This window comes from Protopterus annectens, chromosome 3.part0 (genome assembly GCF_019279795.1).
Source record: "Protopterus annectens isolate FY-2018-M chromosome 3.part0, PAN1.0, whole genome shotgun sequence".
Lineage (NCBI taxonomy): Eukaryota > Metazoa > Chordata > Ceratodontiformes > Protopteridae > Protopterus > Protopterus annectens.
Genome location: NC_056731.1, coordinates 1025672576 through 1025688217, shown reverse-complemented (window position 1 = coordinate 1025688217; position 15642 = coordinate 1025672576). Strand labels below are relative to the sequence as shown.

The 15642-nt window shown below is 39.3% G+C and overlaps 1 protein-coding gene across 5 annotated transcripts in view; it reads left to right on the top strand.

Moving 5' to 3' along the window:
- ST6GALNAC4 (ST6 N-acetylgalactosaminide alpha-2,6-sialyltransferase 4) overlaps nucleotides 1-15642 on the top strand; it is a 435498-nt gene that overhangs the window by 61905 nt on the left and 357951 nt on the right. For 4 of the 5 annotated variants that reach the window (XM_044065319.1, XM_044065320.1, XM_044065316.1 and 1 more), the window contains one exon: nucleotides 11883-12012. The exons of the other annotated variant lie outside the window; for it this stretch is intronic. In XM_044065319.1, the coding sequence (XP_043921254.1) occupies nucleotides 12001-12012 (12 nt within the window). In that variant the 5' untranslated portion in view covers nucleotides 11883-12000. The remainder of the gene's footprint in view (nucleotides 1-11882; nucleotides 12013-15642) is intronic. 5 annotated transcript variants of the gene reach the window in all.

Below are 15642 nucleotides of genomic sequence, written 5' to 3'. Positions count from 1 at the left end.
CAGTTGTAAGGAGTACTTAACAAAAGCTTGTTCAGCACCTTTTACATGTTATAAAGGTGCTTAAAATTGCCTTTTCTCAATTTCAGAGCAGAGTTGTAGTGTTTCATATACCACAAGGTATTAAGGTGTACTATGCTGTTAATTGCAAGACACGAGGAACATATGTACAGAAAAATGCTATGCACACAAAGTCATGATATCCTTTGTATAACTGTATGCATAATAACTGTTGCTGCAGATAAATGAAAACTTAAGTTTCATAAGAACAGACAGCACACAAGGTAGATTCCTATACAGAACTGAGGAAACCCCAACTCAAGTCCTGTCAATCACATTAAATAAAATGTTTATATATGGACACATCCATGGTTCAGGGTGACAGGCAACTGTGCTGCTGTTTCACCAATGGAAGGGATCCCATCAATCCCAAAGAGGTTTATATCCATCAGCTTACCCTATATTATGTGTAAAAAGATTCACTATGGATCTCATCCTGTGTAACAAGGGAGATCCACCTCAGTTAAGTATGTAACTGTATTGATTTGTTAAGGTGAGACCTATTCTTTTGAACCTTATGGGGTTCTTTAGAGAAACAGTAGCTGCAGCTTATGAAGAACTGACAGAGCACGTTGCTTCTGTTGATCTAGCTACAGCATTGTTCTGCGTAAGAAAATAATTGCAAACTGAATGTATTAAACAGTCCTTGTGGGAAAAATGCTGCTTCAAAAAAAGGACAGAAGTTAAGGCTGGGGGTTAACTGTGCATCTGGATGGGATATATGTTCAAAATAACCACGTTACCCAGTTTGCAGTTGTCAGACCATAACTTCAGTAAATGATTTTGAAACTCTTCAAAGCACTCTATACATTTATTGATGTTTTGCATTTGTTATGACCTTATCTTTTATGTCAGTAAATGTATTATTACTGAGCTGTGTCAATGAAGTAAATTGTGGTGACAAAATAAATGGGGAAATCATTAAAAATGGCATTATAATCAAAGACCTAGGCAACACTGCAGATAATTGTTTACAGTTTGACCTTAATGCATCAATCTGTGTTTGAAAAACATTCTGTAACATGTCTAATTCTAGGGCGGGCATGTGTAGTAACTTCAGACAGATCAGTGATTTGATTCATTAGTGAATACAGTACTCCATTTTTAAGCCTTTAAGTGTATTACATGAGTATTATGATTTCTTACTAGAAAAGTCAGAGTTGGAAAACTTGAACTTTTAAGAAATGCCTCAAGAAACGATAGTGTACTCTTTTTCTTACAAAGTACTTCACTGTTGATCCTAAATTAAGTGATGGGCAGCTGAAGAACCGATGAGCTTGAGAGTACACCTTAAACGAAGAAGGTGCAGTTGGGAAAAGGTCACATCTACTCGTACATCAGTATGTTGTGGCAGATGTTCTTTGTGTTTCACTGTTGCAGTCATTGCATTTGGGTTGTCCTGACAGAGGTAGTCCTCAGTTGGCCTGAGTACCAGAGGCTTAGTATTTTTGCGTCGGTTGCTGTCACTCCAAGACTAATGTCAGGTCATCAGTAGTATAAAATCAGGCAGCCAATGCTAATTACATCAGTTATTCTTGCTGAGGAGCCTGAAGCAGAAGCAGTTTGCATGAGTGCCGATCTGCTGCTACCTGAGTTTTCATTTCTGAATTGAAGTTGAAGTCTTCTGAAGCTAAGTACCCCGTTGGGGATCCTTTTTTCTTGCTCTAACCGATGTCAGAAAAAGTTAACAATTGTCTCACCTGTGGAAAGCAAATACCACACCGAGACTTCTATTCTTACTGCATCACCTGTTTAGGCCCAGACCACAATGTCCACCGCTGTCGCTTTTGTGCTTTGGTCAACCTTCCTCCAAACCAGTGGGCAAAGGCCAAAAAGCAAGTCGTTTCCCTGCTCTCCATGAGGGCAATACAGAATGTTCCTGCAGAACAGATAGGCCAAGGTTTCTACTCCAGACTCTTACTGGTACCCAGAAAAGAGGGCACGTGGTGCCCCGTCCTTGATCTATCCATTCTAAACACCTTTCTGGTGATACCAAAATTCAAAATGCTCACACTCCAGTAGCTTCTACCAATGCTTTCCAAGGATGCTTGGTTAGCCACCCTAGACCTAAAAGAGGTCTACCTACACATCCCAATCAGGGAATCTTGCAGGAAATACCTACATTTCAAGGCAGGATCTATGCACTTTAAGTTCTCTGCGCTTCCCTTTGACTTATCCACTCCTCCCAGAGTTTTCACAAAATGCCTGGCTCCCACCATTGATTTTTGCAGACAAAGAAATATTCAGATTTACCCATACTTAGAAGATTGTTTCATTTAGGCAGACAGTCAGGAAAAGCTGTTACAGCACCTGACTTTTGTACACAACCTACTGACCTCCCTGGAGTATACTATCAATAAAAAGAAATCAAAACTAGTCTCCACACACAAAATTGCATTCCTGGGAGCAAGCTAGGACACAGCATCCCAGATGGCATTTCTTACTCCAGAAAAACAAGCCTACCCGATAGGCTACTTCTCTCAACTACCCACCAGAACCCAGTTAACCACAATGAAAATCCTGCAAGCTCTAATGTTCATGGCTTCCTGCATCCTACTCATTCCATATGCCAGACTGCATATGAGGAAACTACAGTGGTACCTAAAACGCCTTTGGTGTCAACACTCTCAAGACCTGTAAACTCTTATAGCAATGATATCGTGTCTAAGGAAAGATTTTCTTTGGTGAGCAACAGCTTGGAAGGACGACCTCTTTGCCTCCCACTCCAATCATCAGCTCAGAAAATTCTGTACCAGGAAACCTCACATCAAGGCCTGGAAAGTGGATGCTCTATCCTTTCAGTGGGTAAACCTCTCGGTCTGTGCATTTCCCCCTCTACCACTCATGTCATGGTACTGCTCAAAATAAGGGAGGAAAAAAACGAGGGCAATCCTGATTGCCTCAGACTGGCCACTCCAGCACTGGTACCCATTACCGCACAGCCAGTCACCCCTGCCACCATGGCACCTACCTCAGATCACAACACTCCTGACCCAGGGGAATGGAGAATTCATGCATCCCCAGTTGCAGACCCTCAAACTGACAGCCTGGCTTATTCCCTGACTACCCCTCAAGCTGCCAGCCTAAGCAAACAAGCCGTATATGTTATACGTGAAGCCAGACACCCTAGCACTAGGAAATCCTATGCTGACAAGTGGAAAAGGTTTTGCACCTGGATCCAGGCTAAGGGAGACTGAACGGCACAGCCCTCCCTACCTCTCATCCTGGATTACCTGGCAGACCTACTACACCGGGGTCTGTCCTTCTCTTCTATTAAAATTCATGCCTCTGTCATCTCTGCTTATTACAGCACAGCGCCTCCTTTCTTTTCACACCCTCTCATCAAACAGTTCCTAAGAGGGGTTAACAACATAAGGCCACCCGGAAGAGCTCCTACCCCAGCTTGGGATCTTAACTTTGTGTTGGAAAAGCTCACCCTACCCCCCCCCCCCTTTGAACATGCACCTTCAGCAGAGTTAAAAGTTCTGTCTTGGAAAACAGCCTTGCTTCTGGCCATCACTTCAACTAGAAGAGTATCATAGCTACAAGCACTCATGGCTGTAGAGCCCTTTATCATTTTCCATGCTGACAGAATCTCACGCAGGACTAACCCATCTTTCATGCCTAAAATGGTGCCCAGTGTGGCTCTCAACCAATCCATACATTTGCCCACCTTTTTTCCCTAACCCATAAAACAAGGGGGAAAGGATTCTGCACTCTCTAGGTGTGCACAGACAGCTCAGATTCTATCTGGACAGGACTAAATCTTTAAGAAAAACTGATCAATTTCTAGTCAGCTTTGCAGCAGGAGCAGAGGGCAAGGCCATATCCAAACAATCTCCAAATGGATAGCACACTGCATCTATTTCTGCTACAGCCAGCACGGGAAACCACCCCCAAAGGGGGTCAGGACACATTCCACCAGAGCAACCTCCACCTCTGCAGCCTTTCTCAGAGGGGTCCCCACCAGGGACATCCTGGATGCTGCAACATGGACATCTGTTCATACCTTCACCAAGCATTACCACCTGCCTATCTTCTCCAAATCCAGGGCAGGCTTTGCCACCACAATCTTGCAGAGCATCCTAGCCAACCCACAATCTTCTTGACTGCCTCCACCCTTTTATTCAGCTTTGGGAATCAACCCAAATGTGATGACTGCAACAGTGAAACACAAAGAACATAATACAGTTGTGTACACTTATAAATGCAGATGTTCGAGTGTATTTACTGTTGCAGTCCTGGTTTCCCTCCCTCCACCCCCCTTGTCTCTCTCTCTCTCTAACTCTCTCTCTCTCTCTTCCTATCTCCTTACAGGGATTTTTTGGTATTTACTTTCTACTGGTGGTGTTCTTCCACCATAACCTAGCTCCCTATTTGGGGGGGCTCCTGACAGGGCAAGAAAAACTGGTGTAATGGCGTTGGCTGCCTGATTTTATACTACTGACAACCTGATGTCAGTCCTGGAGCGACAGCAACCGACATGGAAATACTAAGCCTCTGGTATTTGGGCCAACTGAGGACTACCCCTGGCAGGATAACCCAAATGTGATGACTGCAACAATGAATGCACTCGAACATCTACATTTATCATAAGTGTACACAACTGTACTTTATCTCAGAAGGAACTTTGAAATGTTTTGTTACCTTACATAAAAGACTAATTTCGGTCTCTTCCCATATTTCAAAAGTAATTTATCCCCCTTCTCATCACAAAAACAAGAATTAAATTTGCTTTCTGTCCTAACCTAGAACTTCTAAAGCTTGAAGAAGTCTTTAAAGGAAAATAAAACTGCAATACAGTAAGAGCAAAAGATAAGAACATAAAACAGAAATACAAACCAGAGAGTCTGACATACTCAAACAGCAGTTTGTTCTGATAACGCTCTCATGAAAAATTGTGCTGCTCATGTACTTAGAACATTCAACACTGTGCCATACTAGAAAAGAAAATATTGTTACATGGAAGAAAATTCCTTTTGCCAAAATTAAATGTGTGCGTGGAATACTATTTTTTCATCAGGAAACTCTTTTGCCATAAAGGGAACAAACTGATTGAAAATCAGGGGATCGAATGGTTCTGTCTTTTGTGAGAGAGTTCACAGAACAGCAGGGTTTGGGAAATTTGCCCTTTTCAACTGTAGAGCAGTCTTGGAGATTGTATAAGTAATTAGCAGGAAGCATGGGGGATTACCCCTCTAAAACAAAAAGACATGTTTTTTTGAATTTTTTCAAATCATTTTATGGTTTTAATGATTAGAGGTTGGATTTGAAATGTCAAATCTATATCTGCATACATACACATAGCTACATAAGATTGTATAATGAGTGGTTGACATACAAAACATATACCACAATACGTCGAACACTCGTTATATTGCATGCAAAACAAATCAACACTCAGAATATTGAAAAAGGAAACAAATTCCTTTTCTGAGGCACTAAGTATAACCTGACCACATTTGGCCCCCCTCTTGTCCACCTTAGTAATGTTTGCTAACCCTAGCCCTAACATGCATCTGAACTTAAAAAAGCAATTCCCATAACACTACCACTACACAAGATAGCTCAAACACTCACCACATGTGCGAGCACACACACACACACACACACACACACACACACACACACACACACACACACGCAAACTAAATCGTTTCCATAACGTAACCTTGACACTATTTTCAGTTACACACGCACAATCTGTCCCTTTACCTAATCCTTACTCTAACCCTAACTCACACATTTTTACAGAAACATATACACACCCATCTAGCATACATCCCACTTTTTGGCAAAAAAAAAAATCCAATTAAATGTCCTTTCAATAAAATGGACATTCGGACAAACAACCTTGAATTTCCAGCTGCCACCCAAAGCAACAGCCGGCCAAACACATGGTACCCATACATACACATGTATGTTTAAGGGTCTACTACAAGTGATTGTGTGGTAAGGGTTCACAACACACTTACTGTCACTTGCATTAAATGCTAAATACCCTAATTATCACTGGCCTAGTCCTACTTAATTATCTAACCCTCCCACCAACTGACCCTAATGAGCAGCATAGCGCTGCCAGAACACTAATGGTAACACTTTAATCCCCCTGTCCTTAACCTTAACCATAGCACTCCTGTTCCTAACCCTAAAGTCCTCAATCACTTCCTGAAAATTCCACCCCCCTTCCCTGAATCTAATGTCCCTGATCACTGCCTAACACTAAAACTCTCCTTCTGCTCTGTAACCTTAAACTCCACTCTGACTTCCTAAATTTAAAACTTCCTTCCTGTTCCCAAAACTCCAATCTTGATTCCAAAACTTAAAGTCCTCAGTCAGTGTCTGACTTCAAAAATTCCCCTCCCACTCCCAAAACCTAAATTCCCTGATCACTACCTAATTCTCTAACACCAAACAGCCCTTCTGTTCCCTAAACCTCCCCCCAGCATGAACCTTAGTCCCATTCATGACTGCTGCCTGAACCCCTCATCTATGCTCCCAGTTCTTCTGTGTGTTTCTGCACTTACTGTGCTCAAACTTGACTATTGTGTTGAGGTGAGGTGCAGCCCTGTTCTCTCCACACAGCTGCCACAACCCACCCGAACATGTAAAGTTCAAGTATGAGTAGTGGGCCGTGCAAGCCACTAGACACCCGAGCTCCTGGTTGCAAGGCAGTGGTCTTTGAGAGCCTGAGTTTTGGCACTTGTAGTAGTCCCTATCTATAGATGTACAAATATATGAATAATATATGTATGTGTGTGTGTGTGTGTGTGTGTGTGTGTGTGTGTGTGTGTGTGTGTGTGTGTGTGTGTGTGTGTACCAACTCCGAGATTGCACTACACTGGGGAAAAGGGCAACCTCCCAAAAGTTGTCTGACTGCCTCCTTTCCCTGGTTACACTATCAGTAATGCAAGTGTTTGCTAAAATGCAACCTCAGTGTTGTCATCTCGGTTATTTAAAATTCGGGTGAGATTTTGTTTATATGAAGTAGACCCATAGCTATAGATATAAATGTGGGTGTATTGTGTGCCTCCTTTCAGTTTGGAAAATTTGTATTAGTCTAGCTCAACTAGATGAAAGCTATTGTGAGAAAAAATTATCTATCTGTACTGTGTAATTATTGCATAAGGTTAATGTTAACTTAACTTTTATGAACATTTGAGATATCACTTGTCAGGTTTACCATATTATATTTAAGTGTGACCTATGAAGTGTTTCTGCAGTGTAGCATAGAAAGTGTTTTTTTTTTTTTTTAACTCTTTTCTTCAATGTTGTGCAATTGAATAGTTGGTATATATAATTTTGGGTGTGTGGGAGGATTACCCACTACACTGGGGGGGGGGGGGGGGTTGCAGGGGGCTGCCCTACAAAAAATATTTTTTTGTGTTTTTCAGCTCACTAGTTTTTGGAAGACATTGCTTTGTGTTCATGTAGGTAAACTGTATTTATTCCATACACATTTTAAGGGCTAATCCAGCAGTAGCATGAATTGCATGGTTATGAATAGCATAGCTGAACAATGAAGTTTAATGTAAAAACTGTTAAGCCATTCTGTTAAATACAAGCCAGCAAAAGGTGTTGGGTGGGGGCAGTTATCTGTTACTGCACTGGTACTGGGCTTATGACAAGAGAGAAGGGGATGTGAAGCAGTGTTTAGTTTCCCAACATTCATCTGTACGGATCATGATGTGTTGGCAGGTAAGGTTCAATTTTTCTCAAATATGACTAGTAGAAGATGGTGATAGGAGAATATTTGGGGTTCTGCTTTGCATAAAGTACTAACAGAGACATGATAAACAGAGGGTTTGCATAATACTATACAACTCTGTCAAGTGTGTGTGTGTGTGTGTGTGTGTGTGTGTGTATATATACACACACACAGCATATAATACATAGATACAGAAGTTCACGGTTTGGGCAAGGGCAGCATGCATAATGAGTGTTTGGGATCAAATATTAGACTATTCTTTTTATTTGTCAGCAATGCATTTCACTTGTGTAGTACACAGTCTGTGAATCAACCAGCTGTTGCATTGTTCCTGTCTTGACCGAGCTTATATTTAATAGGTAACTTATTGCAACTCTGTGTAACCCGTAGCACTTAAATGTATATTAATTCAGCACACCATTATGTACACTTCAGTTCACTGTATTTATTTAAGCTTAGCAATCAGTAGGCCATAGCCTATTTTAACATTATTTATGAACAATTAACTGACATTAGCAATTTTAACATCTTTGGAATTGTACATGGCACCCATTCCAGCTCTCTGTCTACCCATGCATTTGGCATGTGCAGGTCATAAAATCCAGCTTACTTCGAGTTTTGATGTCACCATGCTCATTAAAAGAAACCATAAACACTTCTAAATTTCTGTAATTAGTATAAGTACACAGCCCAGTGCTTTATATCTGTAACTACATGGGCTATATTCTTGTGGTTTAATGGACAAGCTGTGATCTTTAATGATTCCTAAATCACTGACTTTGGTATTTATTGAAATTTTGACCTTGAATGTAAAAGTAGTCTGGCATTGTGCCTTTGCTCCCTGTTGTTATCCACAGTATGCCCAATAATGATATCGTCCACATACAAGTATACCTGTAACAGTCAGCCTCCTCTGTACGGTTTAGTTTTGGGTTCACACATTTATGAATCATGGGAGATGCTGAGGGACTTCTCTTGCATACCTACTCCATAAATGGCCTCTTTCAGGTGTGCAGCAGTGTGTACAAAACTGTCTGTGGCTGGATGGGTTTTTTTGAATGGATCTGGGATTGTGGTATGTGTTTTATTTAATCTCAAGAAATTTGCACTATAACTTCCAATGGGTGAAGCCTAAGCCTTTTGATAGAATCAAACTATGTCCTCACATTTCAAACAAATGTTCATATCTCTGGAACCATAGGGGTTATGAAAGAAGTATCAATGGTAAACCCTTCGTTTTCGTGGCATCTACTATCCCACTGCCCCTGCCGCCAGACTGCATAAGAGGAAAATCCAGTGGTACCTGAAAACAATTTAGTCTCAGCACTCACACTGTATGGACACAGTGATCCCCTCAGCACCCACACTGTATGGACACAGTGATCCCCTCAGCACCCACACTGTATGGACACAGTGATCCCCTCAGCACCCACACTGTATGGACACAGTGATCCCCTTTTTATCCTGGTTCAGGTGAAACTAAACCCAGAGCTTCTCTTCACTCTTCCAGGTGTAGTTCATGAGGCATTGGGGGCCTGGACAGAGGCCAAAAAATACACAATGGCAGCCAATGTTACTAAAGGAACACATTAACATGAAGGAAGCAAGGGCCCTCATCTAGGCTCTAAAGGTCATTTCACATCTCTGGAAACCAGGTACCCTAGGAGTGTTCACAGACAATACAACACAACAGTAGTATAGTACAAAAACAAGCAAGGAAGGACCAGTTCTTACCAATTGTGCAGACTGGCTTACAAAGCCTGGGACCTTGCCACTCAGAAAAACACATCTCTGTCAACCACGTACATCCCATCACAGGATAATGTGTTGTCTCTTTTAGCAGGTCCTTGGAAGACTTCCACACAAATGGACCCTGAGCAGACAGGTTTTCCAGGACATCCATCACTATTGAGGGCTCCTCAGATAAATCTTCTTGCTTCAAAGATCAACAAACAGTTTTCATTATTTTGCATCACAGACCCTTGCCCCTCAGCTTGGAGGACAAATGCTTTCACTTTTCTATGGACAGGGATGTTTCTCTACACCCTCTCATTTCAAGAGTTCTTCTAAAGACCCAAAAAAAAAAAAAAAAAAAACCTGTTACTGGTGATTCCCTTTTGGCCAAGAGAACTTTGGTTCTCTCTTCTTTTTCTTCTAGCCAGGGGCAAGTACTACAAACTGCCACACCAAGCAGATCTCATCACACACCAGAAACCCCATTCTGTAATTCCTAAACCTCACTCTGTGGATAATAGGGTTCTAATTGCTTACATGCAATATTTTTCTGAAGATGTTAATAATTTCTCCAAGAAGACAGGGCACCCACAATTCTAAAATCTTACATTAGCCAAATGGAAGAGATTCTCCTTTTGGTGCTAAAAGAATGGACAGGACCCCAACTAATCAGAAGTAACATCGATTCTGAAATACCTGTGTGAGCTCTGTATCAAAGCCCACCTGTCACCCATCCCCACCTGCTTACCTCTCACTCTCCCACTTATGTCTATATCTTAGTTCAAGTTATTCCTTAAAAGGGTCCTGCATCTTAGACAACCTAAAAAGTCAATTACCTGTACTTGGGACCTCCATTTTGTGCTGAAAAAGCTTGCATACTTCCTTTTGAACCAGCAACATTAGCAAATCTCAAATTCTGCACCTGGAAAACTGTTCTAATTCTGGAACTCACTTCAGCTAGGAGAGTTTCAAAGCTTCAGAGAGTCATGGCCATTCCTTCCTTTCTTATTTTAACAAACTTAGGGTGACCCTTAGGGCTAATCTTTATTTAAGCCTAAAGTAGTTACTGAGCCATCTCTCATTCAGGCCATAAACCTACCTACCTTCTTTACCAACCCACAAAATCAGGTGGAAAGGATACTGCATTTTCTAGACATTCACAGACAGCTAAGATTCTATTTAAATAAAGCTAAATCCATTCAAAATATCTGATCAGTTGTTTGTTTCTTTCATGGATCCCATTAGGCCAGCCGGTAGCCAAACAAATCATTGCAAGCTGAATCTCTAAGACCATCTGCTTTTGTTACTTGATACATGGTAAGTTCTTGCCCTCAACCCTTAGCTCACTCCACCAGAGTAGTAGCAGCCTCTGGAGCTTTCTACAAAGGAATGGATTCCAAATCCATATTGGAAACTGCCACTTGGTCATCTCTACACATTACAAGATTGATGACTTCAAGATTCAGAGCTGCCTTCACTAGATCAGTCCTGTCTGTCCTTTCATAAACCGTTCTACTGACTTTTAACCAACCACTCTTACTTTCTCTTTACCTCTGGGAATCACCCATGTGTTCGGAATAATGCAATAGAGATTTCAGTGAGAACATAGTTCACTGTGTAAGAACTTACTGTAACAGTAGATGTCCCACTGATCACTGTTTCAGTATTACTTCCCTCCCTCTTTCCCCTCTGTACTTAATTTTCTCCTTACTCTCTCTCCCTCCGTTCCTATCCCCATGGGAAACACCCTAGAACAGAGGGGGCTTTCTTAACAGTTCATACTATGTCCCTCCTAGTTGACCAGTTTTCTTTCCCAAGGATCTTCAGGCTGCTGGCTTGGAGATAGTCTGAGGAATTATAATCATATGTCTGCATGTGTACTCCTACACTTGCAAGCTGAGGTCATGTCAGATGTATGATTCTGGGAAGTTAACACTTTGTTACCTCACTGGGATCAGAGCAGTGATAACGAAAGGTGTTAGGAATACTGCAACAGTGATTGTAGGACCTCTACTGTTATGGTAAGTTCTTACACAACTGTACTTTCATCTTAACTTTACTGTCATAAGTTAAGAAATATTCAGTGTGACTTTCCTTTGTGAACAAGACAGATTTCTTTGAGAAAACATAATGATTCTATTATTGCTAACCTGGGTTAATGATTGAGATTATTAGATTCAAAAATACTTGAAATAGTTTTCACAAAGGTTTACATTTTTTTTCCTTTTGTAAGACAAAGAAATGGTGCAGCTCCTTTCTATACAAGGGTATATTAGTTATTCAAAGAGGTCTGAAACCATACCATTGTTGGTTATTAGTTGCCCCCTCCCCTTTTGTTTTTCTAAAAGATTGTGTTTTTTTGTTTGTTTTACTTTGCTTGTAGATGTTTATGATAGTATAACAAAAGATCACTTCAAAAAGAAGACAGTTTTGAAAACCAGGTTTCTGAAACGTCTGCAAAGAGTCTTTCTTCAAAGTCCTATTCGGTTACCTTGCTAACTATGTCAATTAAGGTAAATTAATGTATGAAAAGTAATATTTTATAGCAATATGTATTCCATTCATCTAACTCCACCAAGAAGATCATTTCTAGTCATTATGGGTCAACAGCCATGGCTGCATGTATTAGAGCAACTGTAACAAATTACCATGAAACGGGAGATTTGAAATAGTCATGCAAGGTGCAAGGGGAATAAGCTGTAAATATGATCCTTTGCAAATGCAGTAGAGAGTCGATTATCCAAACGAACTGGGACCTAGGGTAGTTCGGATAATCAAACATATATAATTAAACCAGATAAAAAACTTCTAAAAATGTTTTTGATGAACATTAAACAAGAAAAGTAAAACAAATTTACTGTATAGTATGTTATTGTAGTACAAGCTCAAAAAACATGCACAAGTGAATATGTGTAATGTTTACATATTCAGACTGATTTTTTTCCTACCCAAAAACTTTGGAAGGCTGCATCTGGATAATCTACGTTCAGATAATCGACTCTCAGCTGTAAAGCTGATCAAAGCACAGTAAGTTTCTACTTTATAATATAGTTGTGTAAATGAATCATCTAAATATGTGATCAAGTATTTGTAGTAACTATTAAACTATACATGTATTACCAAGCATTTATCAACAGTCTATCTACATAACCATTCTAACTTAATCCCAATCACATTCACATGAACGCAGAAACAAAAATACTTCATTCAATGTATTTTGTTTGCGTCGAATATGGTACTTTTCAGTTAGACTGGCATGTAAGATTTCTTGGGGCTGGGTTCCTTATGTTTTAATATTGTTTTATTCTCCCATTCATTTTAGTGGAGAGTTTTTTCATGTTTTATGTTCAATATTAGCATGTTTTCATTTTTGATGGTTTATATTTGTGCATTTTGCGATTGAATTTGATGACCTTCTATTTTAAAGTTTTTATTATTTTAAAATGCGTATGTGCGATTTATATGTTCTACTTTATGTATTTCACTTCCTTTTTATAATTAAGGGAATTGATTTTCTGATGATGGAAAAGTGTACATATTTTTTGATGACATACAAACAGTATAGATTTAAAAATATCTGCAAAGTGTACCAGATATGTTTTTATCACTCCTGTCATCTTTTAACTTTGTACTTTGAAAAAAGACACATCTGAGGTAAAGTACCACATATATTATCAGTCTACCCATGGCATTACGTGTTTATTACTGTTATACTCATGATATTAAAAGTCATTGCCACTTGAATTAAATGATACAGAACACAAGAGCAGACAAAATCTAACAGCACAATTAAACAATAAAGTAACCTCAATAAAATACTAACCCTAATTGTAAATCACACAAAAACAATTACAGTAGGCTGTACTTTACATGAAAGGCACTACCCTAATACAAAAAATATAAGGACAGCAGCAACCCCTGTAAAAGGATTAAAGTCACAGGATGTCACAATGTACAGTCCCTACACTAATACTACTAATAACACACTCCATTACAGTAACACCATATTTAAATAACATAATTCCAATAAACATAAATGAATAATACATAGGGAAAGTTACACAAAATGTCAGTTGCAATGATACCCAATCTTTAAAGAATTTCCAGTCCACATGCAAATGAATTGAGTTTCCTGTCAATGTGTATATATGTAAATAAACACACGAAAGAATGGAAAAAAATGATATAAAACCTTTAAAGAAATCTCCACCCTAATAAGGAAAAAAACTTGTATTCCAGATTACAATGGTGCTACAAAACTAACAGAAAATACCTGGAAAGAGCTAAATCAATTTATGTGTAACTTGGGCATTTGGATGGGGAACAGGAAATCCATCCCTGGTTTGGCACCAATGTCTCTAATAAACATAGGCAGCCTGTAAATGTTTAATCTCCCAGGCCCCTGTCTACACTTATCACGGCTTCTAGAACTTGTCAGAGATTTGGGATGCATGGCTAAGCTTAAAAAGGCCCCAGTGGTTATTAGCCTAGTACACACCTATGAACCTATGCACCGAATAATATGAATTTCAGTAGAGTGTATAGTACATTCTTAAACAGTATTATATTAAGCATTCCTACCCATCAGTTCCTCCCAAGTATGACACTGAATTCTAGAACCAATTAAATTAAATGGAAATAAAATCAGCAATAAATAAATAAAGTAATAATAATCAGCATGTACTTTGTTTGCATATCCTTTGAAGTCATTGAGATGCTATCAATCTGAGCAGTCTCTCAGCAAATACCTACCTGGTCACAATATACCAAATCATTGGTGCAATCCATAATGGCTGCTGTTGAAAGGCGTACATATGAAACATACCCATTTATAATCCTACAGACAGACATAGTCCTGTCATATATCAACCTAAATGATCTAAGAAAAAAGTCCCCTAGAACAATAGAGAAAATTCAAGAAAAAACGTCCGTAACCCTCATTCACCAGATGTCAAAACCCATCTGAGCAAAATAAAAGCAAACTCTAAAGAGTACAAATCACTACTCCCTGAACACTGCACTCTTAAACAATAAAAATAAAATTGTGAAAAAACAGCATTAAAAATACCTTGTGTAACCAACTATCTCCTTGCTGTAAGGCCCATATCACCAAAGAACTGCTAGCTACAGTTGTTAGCCTCACATGAAAAGAACCTGAAAGAGCAAAAAAGAGAAAATGGTTAAATAGGTACCATGAATTAAAAAAAAAATGAAATGGAATATAATAGGCTAGATGTGCATAATAAACTGTCACTGTGGGAGTGGGACACTACTTGCAAGAGGAATATTTTTGCCATCTGTCATGAAATATGTTCTATAACAAAAAAGTAAATGTGTATGTATATATGTATATGGGAGGGGTCTATATTATCATATTGCATGCTCAGAAGAGCAAACTACAGATAATCAACCCCATGTAAGTGAAAGATTACTACGTCAAAACTTCAGAACAGCAATAAAAAAAACCCCACTAAACATTACTTAACATGCACCCACCCTACTTATATACCAACTCCGAGACTGCACTACAGTGCCGGAAAGGCAAAGTAGCGAATTTGCTGAAATGCTGCCTTGCTGTTTTGCTTTTTCACACTTTACTGTTTGGCAAAGATGCATTCGACAACCTGCGTCTGCGACGGCGTAATAGTGAACCTATGGCAGCCCTCTTACTAATCAGAATTCCCAAATGTGCCAGACTGACAATCCCTGAGGTTGGGTATGCCCCTTCACCAGGGATTGTGCAATCTCAGAGTTAGTATAAATAATTAGAAGTAGGTATTGGGGTGCAGGGGGCAAATGTTTTTCTTTTGCATGGTACAAGGTTGTGGCTTGGAGCGGGCACGTTATGGTATCAATCTTTTCTTTTTTTAACCTTTTGCAGTCGTTTTTCTTGTTGATCTAGTGCAGTTTAGATTAACTTCAGTAGATGATATATATATATATATATATATATATATATATATATATATATATATATAATATATATATATATATATATTTTTTTTTTTTGGAAGCTCAAAGTTTCAAAACTTGAAACTTCATATGGTTGAGACCATAAGGTCGAAGTTTTGAAGCTTCAAACAGTTTAAATGGAGATTGCCGTACAGAACAAAACAGGAAATTTACTGTTCACTTCACTGTAG